Source organism: Corapipo altera, unplaced genomic scaffold (genome assembly GCF_003945725.1).
Source record: "Corapipo altera isolate COAL_440 unplaced genomic scaffold, ASM394572v1 140, whole genome shotgun sequence".
Classification (NCBI taxonomy): Eukaryota; Metazoa; Chordata; class Aves; order Passeriformes; family Pipridae; genus Corapipo; species Corapipo altera.
In genome coordinates, this window is record NW_020885077.1 from 75,183 (window position 1) to 97,087 (window position 21,905).

The 21,905-nt window shown below is 47.1% G+C and overlaps 1 protein-coding gene across 2 annotated transcripts in view; it reads left to right on the forward strand.

Moving 5' to 3' along the window:
* The window catches only part of WTIP (WT1 interacting protein), an 84,761-nt gene that overhangs the window by 51,790 nt on the left and 11,066 nt on the right, over positions 1-21,905 (forward strand). For both annotated transcript variants that reach the window (XM_027669364.1, XM_027669365.1), the window contains 2 exons: positions 7,750-7,817; positions 20,681-20,743. In XM_027669364.1, coding sequence (XP_027525165.1) covers positions 7,750-7,817; positions 20,681-20,743 — 131 coding nt within the window. The remainder of the gene's footprint in view (positions 1-7,749; positions 7,818-20,680; positions 20,744-21,905) is intronic.

Below are 21,905 nucleotides of genomic sequence, written 5' to 3' on the forward strand. Positions count from 1 at the left end.
TCCTGAAACAGGGGAGCAAAACTGTGTGCCAGATTGCTTTGAAAAGAAGAATACAGCACATCCACAGTAGCCACTTTTTAGTGTTTCAGATTTCAAACGGTTGGAGTCTGTGAAAAGTGGCTTCTGCCAACATGCAGTATCTTCTATTCAAAGGAATTTGGCATTGGGTTTTTCTCCCCCCCTCATCTTAAAAACCCTGAAAGCCCTAGAAATTCACCCCTTTTTTCACAAAGCCTGAGCATTGGGGAGGGGAGGGGGCCGTGGCGGTGGGGGATGGAAGTTTCTCCAAGCCCAGGGGCTGGGCTGGGCTCAGTCCCCTCCTTGCAGCCCCTTCCCACCGGAGACCCCGCTCTGCCCCGGCCGTGGCAGCAGCTCCACTGCGGGACCCCCTCACCAAGAGGTTGTGCTCGGTGGCTTTGTGTGAGTCCTCAGGAGACTGAGGAGAAAAATTTAATTAACAGTTACAGAGGGGCTAAAGCAGCCCTGGGTTCACCCCATTCTCAAGTGGGTGGAGTGACAGAAACCCTGTGTAAAGAAAACCTATGGGCAGATGGGCAGAGGGAGGGATGGGAACTGTGGGCCCAAACTCACATGTGAGTAAAGGAGGAATGGTAACAAATAAAGAAGAAGCGTTGGGAGCTTTTGTTTTCTTGTGGCACATCTTTAATTCCTGGGCAGGCAAACCTACTCTGCTGAAAGGGAACAGCTCTCCTGGGTGAGATTCTGCATCTGGTTTAGCTAGAGGTGACTGGGCAGAGGAGGTAGCAGAGGTGGGTTGTTATTGCTTAATGTTTTCCATGATTTATTCTGTGTTTGTAAAACTTGGTATTTCTCTTGAAGTTTCGGCTCCTGGAACCTTCTGGTGACTTAAAGTTTAGCTTCCACTGTTCAGAAATAGCAGCTGTCGAACCCGGGGGGTTGTGGAGAGCAGGTTTGGGTTCTGGAGACTTCATTTGCCCTTCAGCTTTTGGGCTGTGTGTGTCCCAGTTTCTCAGTCATTAGACAGTGTCACACAGGTGCTCTTCAGAGGGATGGTCACCCCTTGCATGGCAGAAAAGCTGCATTTGCTCAGCCCAGGCCACCTTGTGTCTGGTTCCACTTGTACAGGGCTTTGGGCCAATCCATGGGAATTTCCCTTCACTGCTACGTTTACTAGGAAATATCTGAGCACTCTGGGCACATGAATGCTGTGTGTGCGTTGCCATGTCGCTGCAGCCTGAACACTTTGGGAGACTGTCACTTAAGGTGGCAAATAAGACCAGTGATGGTGCTGGTGTCAAATCAGCCACTACAGAGATGGCGTCTGGAGCAGTTAACAAGCAATTAGGTCCATGTTTAATATTGCTAACTAAAACAGATAGGCACAGTTCTTTGGTCAGCCAGGCATGAAGAGCCCGGGCTGCCGCGCTCAGAAAGCTGTGCGGGTCGTGGACCAGGGAGATTCTTACTGAAATGTCCTGTTTAGCCTTTGAACTGACAGTTCATAAAATAAGAGGGGTGAGAAATCTCGAGGAGGGAAGCAGTGTGGTACAGTTTTTTCCTCCAGAAAGAGCTGATAGAGGAGGATGCTGTGTATGTGTGTTGCTGCTGTGAGACAAGCCAGGAGCTCCCGGGTGCCCCTTTCCCAGCAGGAGCAGGGCATGGCCGTGCTGGGGGCTCAGACAAGCCCCTGGCACAGGGCAGGTACAGCCACCCTGCCTCGTCCTGCCCTTGAGGAAGGAGCAGTCCCAGAGCCCAGCTCTGTGTTACCCAGGCGTGTCCCCAGCCAACAGCAATGGCAGCTACTGAGTAATATTCCATAGCTTGAGCTGTTCAGACTGTTAATTAGCTCTGCTCTAATGAATTTCTTATCTTTAGTAGTGATACCTACAGCTGAACTCTTGCATTGCACTCCGTATGGTGGGGGCTTAATTACATTTTGTGATTGAAATAGAATCCTCTTGTTCCACACAGCTGTAACATCAGAAATAACATTATTAGTCATCTCGCTTTTGTCCCCTCTAACACTGAAACGTTCCTGCATTAAGTTGTGAGAAGAGGCACATAACATCTTGAATATCAGAAGATGGTGTGTTTTTTTCGGCGTGCTGGGAGTCCCGGGGACACACCGGGCATTCTCTGGGAGGCAGGGCTGGAGCTGCAGCATTCCCATTATGTCAGAGGGGAGCTGTTTGTGTTTGAGTAGCGTCAGGCACTGAGACAATGCAGGCTTCTCACAGGAACTTGCTGAAACTACAGTACTAGTAAATCGTGATTGTTACCAAACGGTTGCGTGTTTTTAATCATCAAAGTCCTTAAAATATTATAATAATGCTTTGGCACTTTTCAACTTCAAAGCATGCTGGAAACAGTGATTAGATCTAATGACCATGCTGTGACAGCGAGACATTGCTATCTCCTGCCTTCCACAGGCGGGGGTGTCAGCCCCTGATGCAGTTGCATCATCCTGTGTGAGACAGGAGATGTGCCACTGAAGACTGTGACTTGACAAACTTACCTCCCCACAGGCAAATACCCACAGCCAGCAGGGGCAGGGAGGGCTTGGAAGATGCTTTTAAGCTGGAGGTGGGGGCAGGACACTCTTTGGGAGCCCCTCCTCAAGAACCTGGGCTGATTCACGGTTTGTTCCATGGGGGCCTGGAGCAGCTTTTGAAACAGCATTGGAAAAAGGTTTTACCCCATCTTGTCTTCCTGGCTGGTGTGTTTTCACCACACAGTGGGGTGTTGCAGAGGCTGGAGAGAATAGTTGAGGACAGCCTGTGTCAGCCTGTATCATTTTTCCTTTTGCAAGAAAGACGAATCTTTGATTTGAGCCCTTCAATAAAGCAACAGCTCTCCCTTTCCTTCCTTTTAGTTTGCAACGTGTAGGAGATAAAAATTTTGCAGGAAGTAGGATTTTGCAGGAAGTTGGTAGATACATTTAAACACCAGAGACTCATAAACTGGTTAAATATGAAAACTGATGTTAAAAACCTAGAGGTGATTCTGGTTTTATATATATTTTTAAAGCTCCAAAAGCCTGCATTCTTTTGGATGTTTGTCATGTTGGTCACAAACACCAATTGTGATCGGTCTTTGGGACAGAGTAATTTCTAGCTTGTATTTTATTATGTACTAGATTATCTACGTGAATCTTTGCAGTGTTTGCTGGAGCATTTGTGAGGTCTGTGCCTCCCACGTGGGGTGGTGGAACCCCCTTATCCTGGTGCTCACTGCCCCTCAAGGGGGTGGGTGTCAGCCAAGAAATATGTTACTTGCAGCAGGCATTTGTCCCTGTGAGTGCATAAGCTTCATTTTGTAAAGTAAAACAAGGCTGAGAAGCACTCAGGGAAAAAAAGGAGTTCCCTGTAAGGGTTGGGGTTGGGTCCCTGCGCACACGCTGCAAGGCTCGGTGTCTCTGCCTGTCTCAGAGTACCCCCAAGCATCCCTGGCCGAGCTGCTGCTCCTCTGCCCGGGTGTGAAGCACAGCATCTTCCCTGCTGCTGTTGGGAACTGGTCTGACAGGGAGGACACACCGAGGAGGGCACCCAGAGCAGGAGGAGGAAGCCAGGGCAGTGTCAGTGAAACCCCACACTGCTGGGCTGCTCGTTACCGCTGCTCATTATTATTATAATGAGCCACCGGCAAGTTGCATCAGGTTTTGTCAGAAACTCTTGACTTTTTTTGTTTCAATGTTATGAAAGCAAATAGTAACCAGGCTTGGCCAGACTCAGTCATTCAGAGGAAAGCCAAGCAGCAGGTCCTGTTTGCCAGTGGGCAGGATGATGTTATCTCCTGTGGCTGCCAGGTGCTTTGCTCAGCTGGATGAAGGAACATCAGGGGGGTTTTAACTTGTAATCTCTGCCAAACTGATAATAGTGGGTTACAGCTACATGGAACAGGCTGGTGCTGTGGAGGCCCCTGAGTTATCCAGGACCTTGAGAGGTGAACTCCTTTGTGCAGTGCCTCGAGCTCAGGGCAGGTACCCCAACCCGAGGTGTTACACCCATCCTGGTGCATGGCTGCTCTGGGCTGGGGCCCCAGCACTGCCTCTCCTTGGGATTCCTGACTCCCTGGCTGCAGCTGCCAGCACTTCCCTCTGGATTGCAGTTTTCACTCGAGTGTGGTGTTTGACTGTGTTCAGTGTTGGCATTTAGCAAACTCTTCTGGAGGGCAAGGGGAACGTAGGCTTTTGTCTTTATTTCTAAAATGCAGAATGAAAAAGCCAATATAGGCATCCACAGCAGCCGTTTGAGTGATAAACTTGCTGTTTCTTGTTTTTGAGATAACTGTTGTACTATCCCTGAATGAAATTCTTCTAAGGTAAAAGGTCTGTCAATCTTATTAATCATTGCTAATGATAGTCATTATCATGTGAGCAAGCTGCTTGCCTGCTTTATGAGTTTAGGAAAGTCTGTTCCCTAATAAGTATCTTGGGTTTTTTAGCTGGAAAATAGGGAAAACAGTATTTCCCTCAGTTTTGAAAGGTGTTGTGCTGGGAGTGCTCTGTAGGGCAGAGGTCTCAGGCTTGTAGGATGGGCTGGGAATGGGGCTCACAGGGCTGGTGTGGAGGCTCCTGGCTGGGCTGTGCTCAGGTGGGTCCATGTCACAGGGCAATCAGCTGCCAAACCCATCTGATATCAGAAGTGTCTGAGAGCCACTCCAAAACATCAGGTTTGCCTTGTTTGCTTTGGGTCAGAGGCTTCCCACTTCATCCCAGTCCAGGAAAGCTCTGACCCCCCTGGCTCCTGCCGGTGATGCTTTGCTACAGAAACAACGGGAGCAGAATTTGGGCCATTCCGATCAGCCTCAGCACTGCCAGGCTCTGCACACTGGGATACAGATCCTCCTGCACCTTCTGCTGACCCTCCCCATATGTCTCAGTTTAATGAGACTGAAGTGTTTTGCTAAGGAGGATGAGTTATGAGGAAGACCAAGCTCCTCCTTCTAAGCACTTGTAAGTCTGAAATTAAGAGGCTCCAGTTGAGGAAGTGTGGAGAAAGAAAAAATAACAGCCCGTTATTAATGGATATATGTGTATTGGCAGAACAACAAAAGAACACAAAAAACAACCTAACAATAATCCTGTACCCAAAAGGATGTACCCAACTGTACCTGTACCCAACTGTTTCCTTCAAAAAGGAAACAGTTCGATACTTTCCATCCTTTGGCGCAATTCTAACCACGATCAGCAGGGGTTGGGCTCTGGCGGTCGCTCTGTGAGGGCCCCAGTGTGTGGGAGAAGCCAAAATGGAGATTCCCCCCCATCGAGAAGGGGAAGGGGGGAAAGGGGCTCTTCCCACGAAACTCACGCTGTCTGTGGCCAGCTGTGGCCAGGAATTCCCCTTTTCATGGCTGGTCAGATGTCACTGCCAACACGGGAGCGGAGGAGGGAGAGGGCGACCTCCTCCCCAAAAGGTTCCTCTCCAATGAAATCCGAGCAGGTCCGGGCTGGGGGCAGAGCAGGGCACATGGAGGCAAGCCAGGGCCAGAAACAGCCAGATGACCAGGCCAAAAAACAAAGTGAACCTCGGACCCCTCCAACACACACCTTGCCTGAGATAAGGCAGAAGTGAAATGCCTCCTGTTTCGGGGAAGGAAAAAAAACTCCTCACCCCTCCCCACAGTCTTAGGAGGGCCATCAGCTCAGAATGCAGGCCTGCTAGTTAGTTCTTTGGGTGGATCAATCACCCAAGGCAAACCCCTTCCCTCTCCCTCATTCAACATCTTTCTTTTACAGAAAGAAAATTGCCTGCTTGGTTGTTTAGAACAAGATAACGTATGACACGATATCAGAGCGTTCCTGTCCTGCACAGATCCTTCCCGGAACGGGCTTTGGGATTTGTCCCTAACTACCTCTGCTGCTTCCAGCCACAGTGGGGGTGTGGTGAGGGGGTGGCCAGCACTCCCTCACCTGACCAAACACCCTGGCAGGTGTGTGTGAGCGATGGCACTGCTGCATCAGGCAAGGCCCTGCCTGGGGGCAGCCACTTCATGCCCACCGTCTAAAGACAAGTTGTGTGCCAGGGCTGGGCCCGACACCGACAGCGTGTCCTTTAAAAAGCCTTTCTGGCCTCTTTCCCTTTCTTCCTTCCATTCCATGTGCTTTTCACTGGAGAGGTTCAAAACCAGCTTGGATAAGCAGGAGGGAAGTTCTAGAGGTGGTTGCTCTTGCGTCAGTCGAGAGAGGCCCCATGACCCCCTGATTGCTGTCCCAGCCCTGTGCCTCGTTTGGTGGATGGCACAGAGTTACCCAAGGCTCTCAGAGGAGATAAACATGTTGCCTACACCACGAGGCTGCTGGTCCCCACCAGAGCTACCAGGCAGCTGGAAAGACAAACAGGGGCTGACTCCACCTACCAGCAGTATGGAGACAGCAGCCTGTGAGATCGACAGCCCAAGAATGTGCACACAAAAGAAGCATTTCCCTGGGCCACGACAGTAAAACCACCAGACAACCGCATGCAGCATGTGACTTCCCAAAGCATCAGCCCAGATCCCAACTTCTCTGTGCCACACGCTGTTTCCCAGGGTCGGATCGCAGTGGCAACGTGTCAAAGGCACTTTCAAGCACTGAAAATTAATCACATTTTCCTGCACATTGTTTATGGAAACGGTGGAGAGCACTCGTGCCCCTCAGCACTGGCCAGCTGGCTCAGCCCGCTGGCCCTCGGAGTCCAACCCTCCCGGAGGTTGTGGTGGTTATGGTGGAGCTGGAGGAGATGTCCAGGCTCACTCTGTGAGTGGAGCTTTGGCAGTGACCTGGAGGGGCCATCTGTTGACCTGTGGGTTCCCTGGTTCCGTGTCCCTGCCAGCACATCCCTGTGCCATCTGCCTGGCAGGGCTGCACAGGGCTGGGGAGAGCACCCACTGCCTGGGAGTTTGGCCAGTGGGACCCTGGCACAGTGGGAATAAGGTGAGCTGGGATGAGTGTGTTTTGCCCTCTCCCTGTGTGGTGGTACACTGACAAAACAATGTTGCTTTCAGCAGAGCAGCTCTGGTGTAAGACAGCTCTGATCTGCTGCGTCTGAAACCTGGTGGGGCTTGGTGGTTCTTGAATTCCTGGCTTTAATCCTTTTTGTTGGGACTCTTTGGAGTCTGCTGTGCAGTTCTTTGCTGTAAAGGGAACCATCAGTTAATTAATGACCATCACAGGCTTTGTCAGTAGAGTTCCACAAGGGCTAATGAGATGGCAAATGTCAAAACTGGAATACAAAATCTCTTGTTTTCAGTGTGATTTTCCTGCCCTTCCCTCCATCATGTGTGCCTTGTACTGCTTTAGTGTCTCAGGAAGCTGCTGTGGCATTGATGATTAATATTTCTAAGGGTGGCAGGAACATTCATATGCAGTGTCCCTTGCTTGGTCCTTTGGAGACAGACATGCTGTTGATGGCAGTGGCTGTGTGCCCACTGGGATTTTACCTGCCAAGAAAATTGTCTCGATTTGCAAAGGAGTCTTTTTGCCCAAATTATTTTTGGGTTTAGATTTGAAGATTCCCAGGAACTTCTGTCATCTGGGTTCCATAACCTGCACTTGGAGGTAATATTTAGATGATACCTGAGGCAAGGTTTGGTGCCTGATTTGGTAAGGCAGGATAGAACCAAGAGCTTTACCCTCACTCCTGTCTCTGGATGGGACCCTCTGGAGAGGAGAGGGGCCAGGAACAGACCCCACAGACAGGCACTGAAGGATGTGCTTTTCACTTCACATCCTGAACAACTGGGTTTGGGGATGGAGCACAAAATTCTGACGGTCCTGTGTTTAAACAGGGAGAAGACTACGAGGAAAAGCATTCTACAATGTCAATGGCAAGGTGTACTGTGAAGAAGACTTCCTAGTAAGTAAGATTTCAGGCATTTTTTTATTATTTCTAAACCAAAGCAGTGTTTTATATTAACTTGTTTGCTTTGAGAGATGGTTTTCTGATGTGGTGCCTCCTGCCAGTGGTGGAATTGGGAATCCTCTACCCCTGACTCCACAGCAGCAGGATCAGACCCTGGGTTTGAAGTGGTGGCTGTAAAACCAAGTACATAACTGTCTATAAGCCATCCCAAAGTGTAAATTATGAGAATAAACACTGGAGCTGCTCAAGCCTGGGACTTGAACTGCAGCCACAGAGCCTGGGCTGCCAAGCTCCAAGTGAAACATCTGGGGAATACCAATCCTAACAGGAGGGAGCTGTTCCTGCCGGGAGCACGGAGTGGCTTTGTGCAGGCACAGCTTAATCCTTGCTCTGCTCCCAGGGCCAGGGCTGGGCTGGGATTAGCTGAGAACTGTTGGCCACAGAGGGACAACTCCTGTTCTCTCCATGATTTACTTCAGTAGAGACTAAGTCATGAAGAGAAAAATGATGCTTGTGGCTGAGCTGTGTTGTTCCAAAATAAAACATTTGAGCAGTTCAGGGTGAGGATTGTGCAGTGCACAGGAATGGTTTGATAAGTGGCAGACCATTTAGAATTAAGATGAAGAGGGACAGCATGGCAGGGAATTGCAATTAGAGAGCAATGATATATTATGGCTTAGAGGAAGATGAATTGGAGAGTCAGTATGTTTAATTTATGCCACCTCAGTTATTGAAATACCATTCATTTAGAAGCTCAGATCTTCCAGAACAACTTTCCATTTCTAATGAATATATAATCGTGCTTTTTGCAAAGGAATTATTCAAAGTATATCCCACAACAAAACTGGTAGTTCAGAAAGTGCAAATGCCTTTCTCATCAATGCAATCCATAAAAATCATGGAAATTCCTACAATATAAGCCATATTTGCCTTCATGCATTACACTTTTACTCACAGCCTGCCTGTGAGCTGGAGCCTGTTGAAAAAAAACAAGCTGTATTTTGTGCAGAAAATAAGTTTCTTGTGATAACTGGAACTTGTTACTGTTTTTCTTGCATTCTGGAGAGAAAAGTATTTTTTCTTCCTTGCTTTTTTTCAGCTCTTTCTTTCCTGTGTTTCTGCAGAAGCACAGGGTGAGGGACAGGAGGTGGAGTGTGAGAGGGAGTGGCTCAAACCTTTGAGATGTTTAATTTGAACTGTGTAGGAATGTAGTTTCCTCATGATCAAAACCTTTTATCCAGACTTAATGACATGATTGTTGTTATTAGCTTGTAATTTCAGCCTGAACACGAGAATTTTAAATCTAAAAATCTTAATCTTTTGGAGAACATTCAGTTTTCATGGGATTGGGGGGAACCTCTTTAGCTCTTGGACATGTTCTGTTGTGGGCTTCTGAAGGGAGATACTTGCAGTGATTTTCCCAAGAAAACTGAGATTAAAGGCCTGATAGGAATAAACTTTCTGCAAGTTAGGGAACTGTTGGGACATTTAGGACACGGATTTAAGAGCCCAAACCTCCCACAGGTGTGTTTTAGCAGGTTCCCAGTAGCACAGAGGGAGGGGAGAGGAGGACCAAGGGACTCACTGCTGTGTAAGGCAGCAGGAGAAATCAAATCCTGCCATTGTCCCTGCTCGTGTTCAGCTCACCGCTTCTTCTCTCAGCTCCCTGAGCAAATGTCATAGCAAGAATACTAGGAATTGTGTTGTTTCACTAATAAAATAAAACAGCTTTGCCTGTTTTAGAGTTCTGGGAGCAGAGAAAGCTCAAAGTTTTTCTCTAAGTTGAAAAGCCCACAAAGTTGCCATTAAAAAGGAAATTATTTTTACTACTTTATCTTCCCAGGTCTTGCTCCTGACAACTTGGAAACCCCAATCCTCTCTAAAAAGAGATATTTTCAGTCCAAAGCAGGTGGCCAAATGCTTTTTCTGTATAACTGAGAATTTCAATCTCTGTGATGACTCCAAATCTTTGTGCAGCTTCCCTGGAGTGCAGCAGGATTCCCTGCTTGACAGTATGGGAGTGGGATGTTAGGGAAGTTAAGCAGGGGGATAAGAAAAAGGTTATTTTAATTTGGGAGTGTAAACAGAGTCAGCCTACCAGCATTATAATTGTATTTATGCTGAGACAGTGCTGCCTGCTGTTGATGTCCTTACTCTTTCTTGGCTTTTGTTTGTCTGGGAGTTGATCAGGAGAATTAGATGCTCCTGTAGGTTTGAGAGCATGGGCACAACTCTGTGGATTTGCAGCCCCACAACTTGCGACCAGGTTATTTCAAGTATGACGCAAACATAGTAGGAATTAGAAAGCAGAGCAGCCTCAGACAGTTTGGGCAGGAGGTGCAGTGCTGTCACACCAGGGACCCTGGGGAAAGCCAGGGAATAATGGCCTGTGTGTTCCTGGTCGGGTTTGCAACAGCCTCATGATCTTTCCATGGATTCCTGGGGACAGCCAGGTGTGAGGAGTGGATGGTTCCTTGCTCACAGTCCCCCCAAAGCAGCAGAGGTGGGAATGAGCCCCTTGTGTGCCCTCCCAGCAGGAGGAATCCCGATGGGAAGCAGCTGGCAAATGTACTGTACATGGGGATGGGTGGTGGTGGCTGGAGCCTCCCTGGAACCCGGAGCAGAGCCTGGCCCCTTCCCAGGGAGGGCTGTCATTCCAGCAGAGCTCTGTCCATCCCCACTGCTGCCTCTGGCTGTCCCATTTATCGCTGCAGGTGCTTCTTCCCCACCATCCCTGGGGTCACACTGGGAATGTCCTGTGGGCCAGTCCAGGCCAGACACAGAGACTTTGGGGCTGCAATAAGGAGCACGTGAACAATGATGGGCAGGAAAGCTGAACTGGTTCTTGATGGGAACCAATGTAGGAAATTTTAGGGACAAATGGATATTATTTATGGGTGTCTTCCTATTGTAGCTGTTGGAAATGCTTAACATCCTATAGATGTCAGTATTTTATTTCTCCTGCAATGCTGCTGTTTGCTGTGCCAGACCAGCTCCTGCTGGAGCAGCCTCCAGAGCTGTGGCTCCTATGGGATACCTGGATCTTTTAATTCCCACTCACTCAAGACAGATCAGCTCTTCCTCTCGATCAAAGGTGGCACATGGAATTCACTGCAGTATCAAGTGTGGTCCTGGAAACCAAGACCTTGAGAAACCATTTGTGCTAATCCTTTCAAATGTTTGGTTCTTGTAAGAGCAGGGCTCACCCTCCTTGGCTGAAGTGTCCCCTCAAGGTTCAGCACAGTGCTGGTTCAGCTGCTCCAGGTGGGTCTCTTCCACCCCAGAGGCTTTTGCATTTCAGCAAAATCCCGTGAAATCCTGTGCAGGTCTCATTTTCAAAGAGCACAGTCATCACTTAAAGCACCGCGAGCGCCCCAGAGCTTTGGCTTCCACGTGTTCCCAAAAAATCAGTCTGTAAAACATGACCTACAAGCCGAGCACTCCAAATCTGCCCCTTGCTTGGAAAAGCACTTTTGGTTTGTGGCCCAAAGCTGTGAGTGACATGTGGATGTGACTCATGATGAGCAGTTGGCACTGTGCAGCCCAAGGCACAGACACCCTGCAATAGCCACAGGGGACATTCTTCCAGCAAATGGTTTTCCCACATGTTTGCTCTTACTGAGGGCACAGATTATCTGTCTCTGAACCAGGCAGCCTATTGTGTTCATTCTTTCCAAGTGTTCCAAGTTTTTAGAGCCACTTGTGGAGTTGTAGATGGGGAAGGGATGCCACATAACCTGGTTGTCCTCATGGTGCTGGCCTTGGATGTATGGGGCTGGGAATGGAGGGGTGAGGCTGGGAATCCCCACACCTGGAGGACATGGAATACCTCTACCTTCTGAGGTTTTTTTTGTCAGCCTCCTGCTTCCAACCCTGATCAGCTGCACATTCTCTCAGTGCTTAAACCCGGGCCATTCTGACTGAATGTACTGAATGAATCAGATTCCAAAAAATAAATCCACGGGTAATTCCACTTCTGCCTAAGCATGGCACAGCCATTGCCCCATCTGTGCCATTTCCAGGAGGACACTGCCTGTTACTCAGTGTGAGGAGCAAAAAGAACAAACACAACCCCCCAAACTTTGCTTTGCTTTAGCTCCAGGGAAGATCCAGTTACTCCTTTACACGCCACCTTAAGGTAGCAAGTCCAGCAATACCCAAGTGTTGCCCCAGCTCTGTTAGGATGGTTATTTCATGAAAGGAAATAAAACAAATGACAGTTTAATCCTTTCCTGAAAGCTCTTCAGACACAGATGGCTAACTAGCCATAACAGAGACACTGTTCCTGGTGAAGTGAACAAAAAATAAATGCCTTACTGTATAATAAATAATCCCAGTCAGATGTTCCTGTTTCATTTTGTTGATAAATTGCTGCATAATCACGGGTGAAGGAAAAATAGCTCAATAATTTTGTCTTTCCTTTTCAATGCTTAAATATCATGTAAAGAAATTTAAAAGAAATTACTGTTTTTCTTGGCAGAAAAGACTTTTAAAATGTCACCAAAGCAGCCTGAATCTTAGATCTATTATCTATCTCTTTTTCTTTTTTCCCCCCTTTTTGATAGGCTTTTGCTTTTTCTCTTGAGGTAATGAACATTATTGAGTGGGGGTCCAGTAGAGGTTAAGAAATGAGGGAATTTCCCTCAAGGGAGGAGATGAGAGGGAAAATGAACCTTGTGACAGATGTTACATTGCTTAATGCACTACTGGAAGACACTCAGATGCTCTGGAAATAACCTATTAAAGACACCACAAGCTGCAGTGCACAGCATTAAGGTCATCCAAAACTTCTCCTTTTAAGATGTTCTCTTTCACTCTCTTACATAAAACTTTGCCAAATTTAATCATTTAGGCTGAACTTCTTCACGCCAGGTTTTTGCCTCTGGCAAACTCTGCTGTCATTAGTTGCTCAAAGTTTCATCTAAAGCTGTTCATCCATTTCAGTGAGTGAGTGAGACTGGAGGAACTTTACCCATAAATCCTCAAGGAAAAAGGCTCTAAAAACTTCATTTTGCACGTGCCAGCCGTGCACAGCGACTTGGCACATTGCAAACCTCCTGGAGCCTTGGGGTGGCCACTTCCTCCCCTCCAGGAGCTTTTGGGTGGCCCCTTCCTGCCCTCTCCAGCCCCTGGGAGGGCTGTGGGCTGGTGTCTCTCTGGTTCCGTGCCCTCCTTCCCTTCTGCAGGGAGAGGCTGAGGCTGTGGCAGGAGGAGGACAAGCAACCCCCAGCCCTAACCAAGCAGTGGTAGCCCTGCTGCTGCCTCTCCAGCCTTCCTTGTCCTCTCCATCCCATCTAGTGGGGCTTGGGATCCTTCCCTCCCCTGCACCAGGACTGGTCCCTGCTCAGGACACTCTCCTCCTCTTTGCTCCACAGTTGGCCACTGCAACCCAAAAGTTGGCTATGGAGAACATCCAGGACCTCACCTTCTATCCTCAACTGTCAAACTCAGTGATTGTAGAAGTGCAGAAGGAGCAGGGTGTGCAAGACTGGTGGGGAGGTGGGAAATGGGAGTGATCAGCCTTTTGTGGGGGAAGGAACAGGATATCTGTGGAGTTCTACCTGTGCCATGTGCAGTTTGTTAGAGCAGGGCTCGCACCTTTATGTCCTGTAGCACCAAACACAACAAGACCCTTATCCTAACTTGGGCTGCCATGTAAATATTAATACTAATGAGGCTTTTCTTCTCAGTCTGTGCACAAGCTGTTCTCCAAGCCTGGCAGTGTGGGAAATGGCCTGTCCCACGTGCTGGGGCCCATGGAAGAGAGTTTTTAATTCGTGTAATGGAAGTTGGTGTCAGCTGCAGTCAGAGGTTTGATTTTCCATCTCAAGGAGTATAAATGTTTGGAGGTCCCCCCTGGGAGGGGAGCCCTGGGACTGGTGCATTAGCCAGAGAGCCCATTGCTGCTGAGTGAGACTCAGAAAAAAAGAGACTTGGTTGAAAAGGTGAATAATTGAAGCTGCAGCTTGTGTCCTTTTATACCTGATGGGAATCCCAGAGCAAACACAGTTCTAGATAACTGGGAGGATGTTCTGTTTAGGGGAGTTGCTATTAAAATCCATGCTCCACTCAGAGAACACACAGACCCAGGTGTTTATTGAGGTGTTTAGCAGAGTGATGGAATCAAATCTTGGAAAGGGATCTGCTGCAGTATTCCTGATGTGCAGAAGCCTAAGGAGGTCTGCGAGTGTTTTCAAGGCACGGATGGCTCTGTGTTGGGACAGGAGTTGCAGAGGCATCAGGAATGCTGAGTGTTGCTGTGCTCCCAGATACTGTCACTGAAACAAAGGCAAACAGTTCCCAGTGTTACTGGAACGGGGGCAGAGGGAGTGCAGTTCGTGTTCCTGCTTGTGTGTGTGTCTCTCTCCAGCCCCACTCTGCCAAAAACATTTGAATACTTTCCTTCCTTGTTTTTTCCTAAGTCTGTAGTATGCCAGTGGTCCTGGTTTTATTTGATAAATGAATGTGACATTAATGATGATTAATCAGGGTGTTCTGAATTGAAGCATTGGGTCAAACCTACAAATGGACTTAAAATTCAAGTTTCAAAATCTGTAGAGAGAGTCAAATATTGATTCCCCTCTGCACTTTGGACTTGGATGTGAATCAGTGTGAAGAGTGTGCAGAGCTGACAGTTCACCTCTCATTGCAATACAACACTGTAGTGCTGTGTCTGGATCAAGGAGTCCATGGAAGCTGGTGGCAGAAGTCCCATTGACTGCAGGAGAGTCTGGATTTTCTCCCGGGAATTCATCCCAGAGGACAGATTTTTAAAGCTGGGGCCCATATGAAATGTTGGCCCCGAGGCTGAGGAGCTGAGGGTGAACACTGAGCACGGGGCACATGACAGGTCTGCCAGGGAACAAAGAGGGGCTGCAGGAGGAACCCCACTGAGGCCACAACAATCCCTGGTTTATGGAAGAGCAGTCACAGGCCCAGGTGATAATGGGGATAAACATAATGCAGTGAAATTTCAGCATGTGAGGAAGGTCTGTGCTCACTAAAAGGACACTCCAGTGCCTGCAGTGGGTCGCAGGTTATTGGATGAGTCAATGGGACCTGGCAAAACAGACAAGGAAAGACAAAGATGGTTTTTTTCCGAGATGTATCTCTACTGACTGGCTTTTGTAACCATCCCATAGGTTACATTTGCTAGTGGAATGTTTGGAAGAGCGTGTTACAAAGTCCAGTTGGTCTCATGCCAGACAGTCGCTCCCCTCTTTGCTCTTGAGATGGTGATCCAAAAAGTCAGACTATCCCATTTTTCTTAATATTGCATTGAAAAGTAAATTACAATAACTGAAGCACACTTAAAAGAACTCAAGCTCCTTCTAATTATGTGCAACTCCTGCCAAACACTTGTAAGCAGACAGCATTAATTTTTTTTCTATGGGAGAGTTAGAAAAAAGTTTGATGTGAGAAAGTGGCATGTTTCCACTTCAGTAATAAATGTGGGGTTTACTTGCTGTTATGTTTTGAATGGAAATCTCTCAACAACTGTTATGAATAAAATCCAGATTATTTTTTTTCCAGGAAGGTAGGTTCTTATGGAGACAGTTTGTGTCCCAGTGTACATGGTAGATGGTAGCAGTGACAGTGAATAAGCCCCAGCAAGAGTGGGTGCAATATGAAGTGCTGTAAAATGAGAATCAAGTTAATAAATGTTGGGCTGTATGATATGATGCAGAGTTAAAGCTGGTGCTTCAGGCTTTTTTCTTGATTATTGCCACTGCAAAGCTTCCAAGGAAGGCCTAGATAAAAAAGTCATTATTGGCTCTTAATTATTTAGACAGTAGCCTTGGTGAGTGCTGACACACAGGGCTCTGGAGGTTCTGTAGGGTATAAATGGCTGTTCCCTTCTCAGAGGCTGTAAAATGCTTGACTGCTTGAGGCAGGGTTCTCTCCCAGCTGAATTCCTGGGTTTGGGCAGAGTTTTGTGTGTGGCCAGACCACCTGTTACCTCTGTGCAGAAGATGAAGTCCCTCCTTGCCCTCCCCTTGTCCTTCAGACATGACAAAGTGGAAGGGCAGAAGCAAGAAGTCAAGTGCTGTGTGGTGTTTGTTCACTCTGCAAGACAGAGTGAAGCAACAAGATATAAGAAGGGGTCTCAATGAGATGAAGAGTAAAGTTCTGGACTGTTTTCCTTTAGCTAATCTCTGTACCTGCCATAAGGCTCCCATATCTTTGAGCCTAAGAAGGCTTCATTTTGTCCAGTTCATTTTAATTGCTGCATTTAAATATGTGTGTAAAAAAACAACAACAAAACTCCATCTGCATGAAACCAAATTTGATATTTTCTCCCTTTCTTAATGCGATCCCATGAATTTCTTGCATTGTTGTATCCCATGTACTAAGGGTCCCATGCAGAGAGCAAACAATACAGCAGTGAGAAGACAGATGCTCTGCTAATGGGAAACCAAGGAGGAGAGAGTCTGTGAGGGATTACAGGCAGCCTGGGGTTGGAATACATTATTAGCATAGCACCCAATTCAGAAATTAGTTTTCAGAACTAAATGCCTGAAGCATTTTGGCAAAAAACCCCCTCCTTATGATCTCTCTCAAAAGGTCTTAAAGCATAAAAGAGTGGGGATCTCAAGTCTGGGCTGAGCAGTCCCGTTAGGTGACTCTGCAGTGCTGCAGCAGGGAATTGGAGATTTTACAGCTTCATACCATTACCGGGGCAGCAGCTGCCACACCCACTGCAATGCAACCCACTGCTCTGCCTGCACAAGCCTTCAGCAGGTTTTGAACATCCTCATCAAAGAAGAAAACGGGTCTGAATGAGATTCCAGGGTCTGTTTCCAGGAGGAAGGTTTTGTTTTGTTGAGTGCAGAACAGCAGGGAAGTGCACCAGCCCCTCCTTGGGCATGGCCAGGCATGTGAAGGAGAAGCAGCAACATGCCTTTTCAAAGATCTGACGTTTCCTAAGGTAGAAAGTTTGGATCCTGGAGCCTTTTTCAGGCATGTTGTTTTGTGAAGGTTTTTCTCTGGAAAAATCGTGATGAGAACATCAAACTTTAAAAGACCCTGGTGGACAACCAAGATTTGCTACAGGACTGAGGACAGGCAGGAGAAATTGTTTCTCATAATACTTGGTGGGATTATCCTCCATGCATAATTGTTCATTGTATGCTCAAAATTCATTGTTAATTTCTTTTAGATATATTGCACATTAGACAGAAGGGTTATAAACCCCAAGATTATCACAGGAGGACACTAACAGGCCTAAATATTCAGGACAGAAGGGGACTTGTTTTCCTCTTACATTGAAACAAAGACTCTTGGACAGGATCATTAGAGATTTTTTGTTGCCTGTTTGATAATCAAAGTATATTGGACAGCAAACAAAAGAAATGTTCAGCCAGCCAAGTCTTCTACTTTATTTTTACTCTTCTATTCTAACATAATTAACATATTTCTCAAGGTTTATTTAGTTTCCCAGAGTCTTATTTTATATAAGTATCATTGGGGAGCTTGATTACAAAGTCTTGATCTGTGCATATAAAGTGAGATTTTATTACCCTGGGAGAGAAGTCAAGGACAAGGTAATTATGGGAGAAAACAGTTGAGAAAAAATTAAGAAATCAGGAAAAATAATATGCCAGCTCTTCCTCTTGTACTTGTTTTCTTTGCATCCTGGTGTAACTAGGATTGTTCTCCTAAGTCACAGAAAGGAGAGTAAAGGGTGGTAACTGTTCATTTTCAGCTTTGAACTTGAGAACTGTTCTTTTTATAACAACTCCTTTCAATGTTTTTATATATGCTTAATGAGCATCTGTAATGGATACTGAGGAAAGTTCAAAATGACACTTCATTTTTGTCGTGGATGCAGAGTATCTGGACACTTGTAAATGTTCCCAATAGCTGGAGATTGGTCTGTACTTACAGCACTTCACTGCTCTGCCCACAAAACTCTTTGCTTTCAGAAGAGCCTGGCACATCTGAAACCCTTCTAGAGCCGGGCTGGGTTTGAACTGTGCCCTGTTCACATCCCAGATGACACTGGGCATGACACTGGGCATGTGAACACCACGGGAACAGGACACAGAGCTGGGATTTGGCTTCTCCACGAGGGTCCTGTCCCTCAGCCCGTGTCACTTCACTGGGTCACCTCGTGTCACTTCACTGGGTCACCTCGGTCTGTGTTTCACATCTCCAGATCATGAGGGAGGGTTGATGTGCTCAAAAGTTCTTCTTCCCCCTCAACTATGTCAGTAATAAAAAGGGCTCCAAGGCTGTGGAGCGTAACCTGCTCTCCTCCTGCAGTTCCCCCTCTGGGGACCAGTGCTGCTCTCACCCAGCCACGCTGGGAACCCCTGTCGGGAGCTCCTGGTGTGCTGAGAGACAATAAAGAGGCCACTCTGCTTTGTCTGCAGTCTGGAGCAAATTACAACTCCTCTCTCATTGCACACACAAGATTTGTGAAGGTTATTAATAATCAAGTGCTTCAAAGGCAGAGGTTGACAATTTTAATTAGTATTTTAAGACTTTGTAAGCTCTGTTTCTAAAATGGAAAATTTAGCACAGCAGCCTTGTTTGAACTCTCCAAATTAAGAACAAACAGAGGTTGACAGGTGTGCTACCAAAGCATCAAGAAAATCCTTTATTGTTTACCATTGAACAGCAGTGTCCACAGCACTGCCATCCTGTAGAAAGTGGGGTCTGAGGCTGCTATTCTTTTCCAGTCCAAATAGATTGAAAACACAAGCAGACCTGAACCCAAACCCCTGATCTGACTGAACCAGGCCTCCAGTTTGTCTGGGGACAATCCCGTGGTCAGAGAGAGGGGAGTGGAGTGGCAAAGGACAGCTCCCTGAGCCCATGAAATATTTTATCACTGCTGTTAGACTTACTGCCATTTTGCAAAGTCTTCTTAGTTGGGTAATCCAGTTCTGGATGTGTTTGACTAATAATAATTCTCTTGTTAAAAACAAATCATGGTTTTAATTTAATAGGGTTAGTCATATAAAGCGTGATTTTGTGTCAGCAAAGCCTTTCTTTCTGACAAACAGTGTAATTTATGACAATCTAGTTAGCAGTAAATGACATTAATCTGACCACTACGCCATTCTGTTCCTGGGGAATAATGTTCCCTCTTAATCAATAGCTGGGTGAATGCTCCTTTGCATTCCTTATCAAATGACAGCCAGATGGTGCTGGTAAATTCATTCCAGCAGGATTTTAGAATTAGCTGGGTTTGTACTATTGTTAATCCTCTGCTGTCTGTGCCACCAGGACCTGCCCACCTGTTTCCAGTAAGCCTGGAGTTCTCAGCCCTAGGAAGCAGTCTAGCCAGGGGGTTACTCAGCCACAGGGCAGCCAAGAAGCATCCCAAGCAGTGAGGCCTTTTTTCTGCAGTAAGAAGAAGGGAAAAGCAAATAAAAGCAGTATCTTGCAGAAACAGCCAGCTAGGACTGCCCAGCTCTGAGTTCATCCCTCAACACCCTGGTCCCTTCTGATGAAGTTTCAAAGTTTCTTAAGAGTGCAGGAGCTGTGTTCCCTGGGGCACAGTAACTGGGGCTGGCAGCTGCCATCCCATCATTTACTGACTTCTGGGCCATCAGAGTGTCTATGAGACCTTTTCCTCTGTAATCACTTTGTTGCATAGCAACAATAATTTTGTCTCCAACCTATTGATCCAACATAACATGTAATCCCTTCACACCATTAAAAAGGAAAGCATATGGCAGCTCTAGGCTGGGAACCACTGGCTTTTGAAGTGAGGGGCAGTTAATCCCCACTTAACCAGGGGGGGATGGAGTAAGCTGTAAGCTCTGTTGGGGCTCGGAGGATGCATTAGATGCCTGAGCCAATTAACCTGTGTTCTGGGAGAAGAGTCTGGTTCACACTCGTCCTCCCCTTCCTCATCTTTTCTCTTGTGCAGCTGCAGTCCATTCCAGGTGGGCTTTGCTGCAATAAGCACCCCTGTGCAGTGCCCACAGATCCCTGGGCACCCCTTCCCTCTGCAGCATTGGGCTGACATGGGGCAGCAGAGGGTGAGGGGAAAGTCCAGCCCCTGCAAACACCAGTTTCAGAATTACATGGCTGGAATTCCTCAGGCCTCTTGCTCATAGGGCAGTAGTTTGGCAGGGCAGTTGTCTGGCCTAATAACCTGGGTGGTTTTTTATACCTCTGAACTCAGGACTTTGGCATCTGAAATAGGATCTGCTCTGGGGTCATGGGTATAAAGTTAAGGTCAGAAACACTCAGGGAACTTTGAACAGAACACTCAGAGCTTTGGTCCCACTCAGGCAAAGTATTTCCCCCCAGCATGGGCACAGGATGGCACCTGGGGCTGGATCATCTCGCTGAGGTGTCTCACTGCTGCCAGAGTGTGCAGGGAGCACAGGCTCCCATGAGTGGACTGCTAGATCTTCCCTGCATAAAAAGCTTGGTATCCACAAAGCAGCTAAATCCTCCTTAGGCCTGTCTTCATTTTTCTCACTTGCATGTAGCACTGAGTGAAATGTAGGTCCAAAGTCTGGGGTTGCTAATTTGAGCAGGATTTGGGAGGTAAGTCCTATGTTATTTAAAACAACCCCTAAAAGAGTCAATTCAAACTAATTTCCACACATCAAACACAAACTTGCCAAATAGACTTTAAAAATAAAAATCAAAATAATATTGTTAAGTGGAAATGTCAGTGGAAGTGTTGCAGTGAATCAGGAGCCAGATTGGGATCTGAACATGCTGTGAGAGCAGAGTGAAGGCTTCCAAGTCTCTGTCTCCCAAACCTCTGTATGGTTTGCTGTCATGTACAGCACAGGCTGGAAAATAGCACAGCCTTCACCTAAAAGGTATTTCTGTGGCTAGAGGAGTGGCTACTAATAATCCTTTCTTTTCTATCCTTTGAACAGTATTCAGGTTTTCAGCAAACAGCAGACAAGTGCTTTGTGTGTGGACACCTCATAATGGAAATGGTAAGAGACCTAAATCCCTGACACAGGGTAGCTCACTTTTCCTGTACTTTGGGGAGTGCACTGTCACACTTTTGTGCTTTTTCCCTACCCAGGCTGGCATTGTGCCTTCACTGCTGTCAGTGCAGTTTTTGAAACAGTAAATGAAAATGCCTTCATGCCTTATTACTGTTGAGTACAAGAAGTTTGGCTTCTTTGCTATCTGAGATCATGGGAGGCTGTTGTCAGTTACAAAAAAATTGAATTTTAATACTAAAGGGGGAAAATACAGCACAACTTTGTATGAGAACATGGCAGAGGAATGCAGGTTGTGCTCTGTAAGACTGTAGGTGACAGGTGGGTGGAATCTGAGCTAGAGTGGAGAAGGACATTATCAATGTTCTTGAGGTTTGTCGCCCACTCTTTGACTTGCTTTATTTACCCTCTGTCACTTGCTCCATGTCATTTAAAATGCACTGTTGCCACTGGGATCTGTAGGGAGCCAGGAGCCAGAGTTACTTTTGTAATAAAAAAAATCAGAGGGCCACGGGTTGGGCCACAAACTGCTGGCATCATTTCAGTGGGGGAAAGTAGGAAGAGTTTAGTCTGCTCTTCCTAAGCAGAAATTCCCAAACAAAATGAAGTGGCTTGCACAACAAAGTGCAGATCCTGTACATATCTGTTTTCCTCTTGCCTTAAAGTGTGCCCAAGCCTCAGTGTGCCTAAAGAAGTAACTGCTGCGTTGCACACATGGAGGTTCAGTAGGAGCTGGAATGGAGACCTCACTAATGAGGATTCTGGCTCATATCCTGGCACCACTGGTTGGACAAGGATATTGTTCGTTTTAGCCCAAGAGCAAATTTCTGGGGTTGTGTCATGCTGGGAGGGGGAGGGGGATCTTGACTCGCATGCTTTGAGCTGGCCCTTAATTGCAGAGTCCCAGGCAAGAGTCCATAATGTCTTGTTGGTGCAGCTCAGTAGCTGGAAGCTTGGCAGGTGCTTGTCTGCCTTTCTCCCATCAGCAAGTGTGCTCTGGCAAAAGGAAATGGCTCTGGGAGCTCCCGGAATTAAGCAGTGTTACTTGGCTAATTCCTGTGGGTTCCTCCCTGGGAACGCGGCCCAGCCGTGCCCCTGAGCCAGCCCAGGGCAGAGCTGGGGCTGAGCTGGGCTCAGGGCAGAGCTGGGG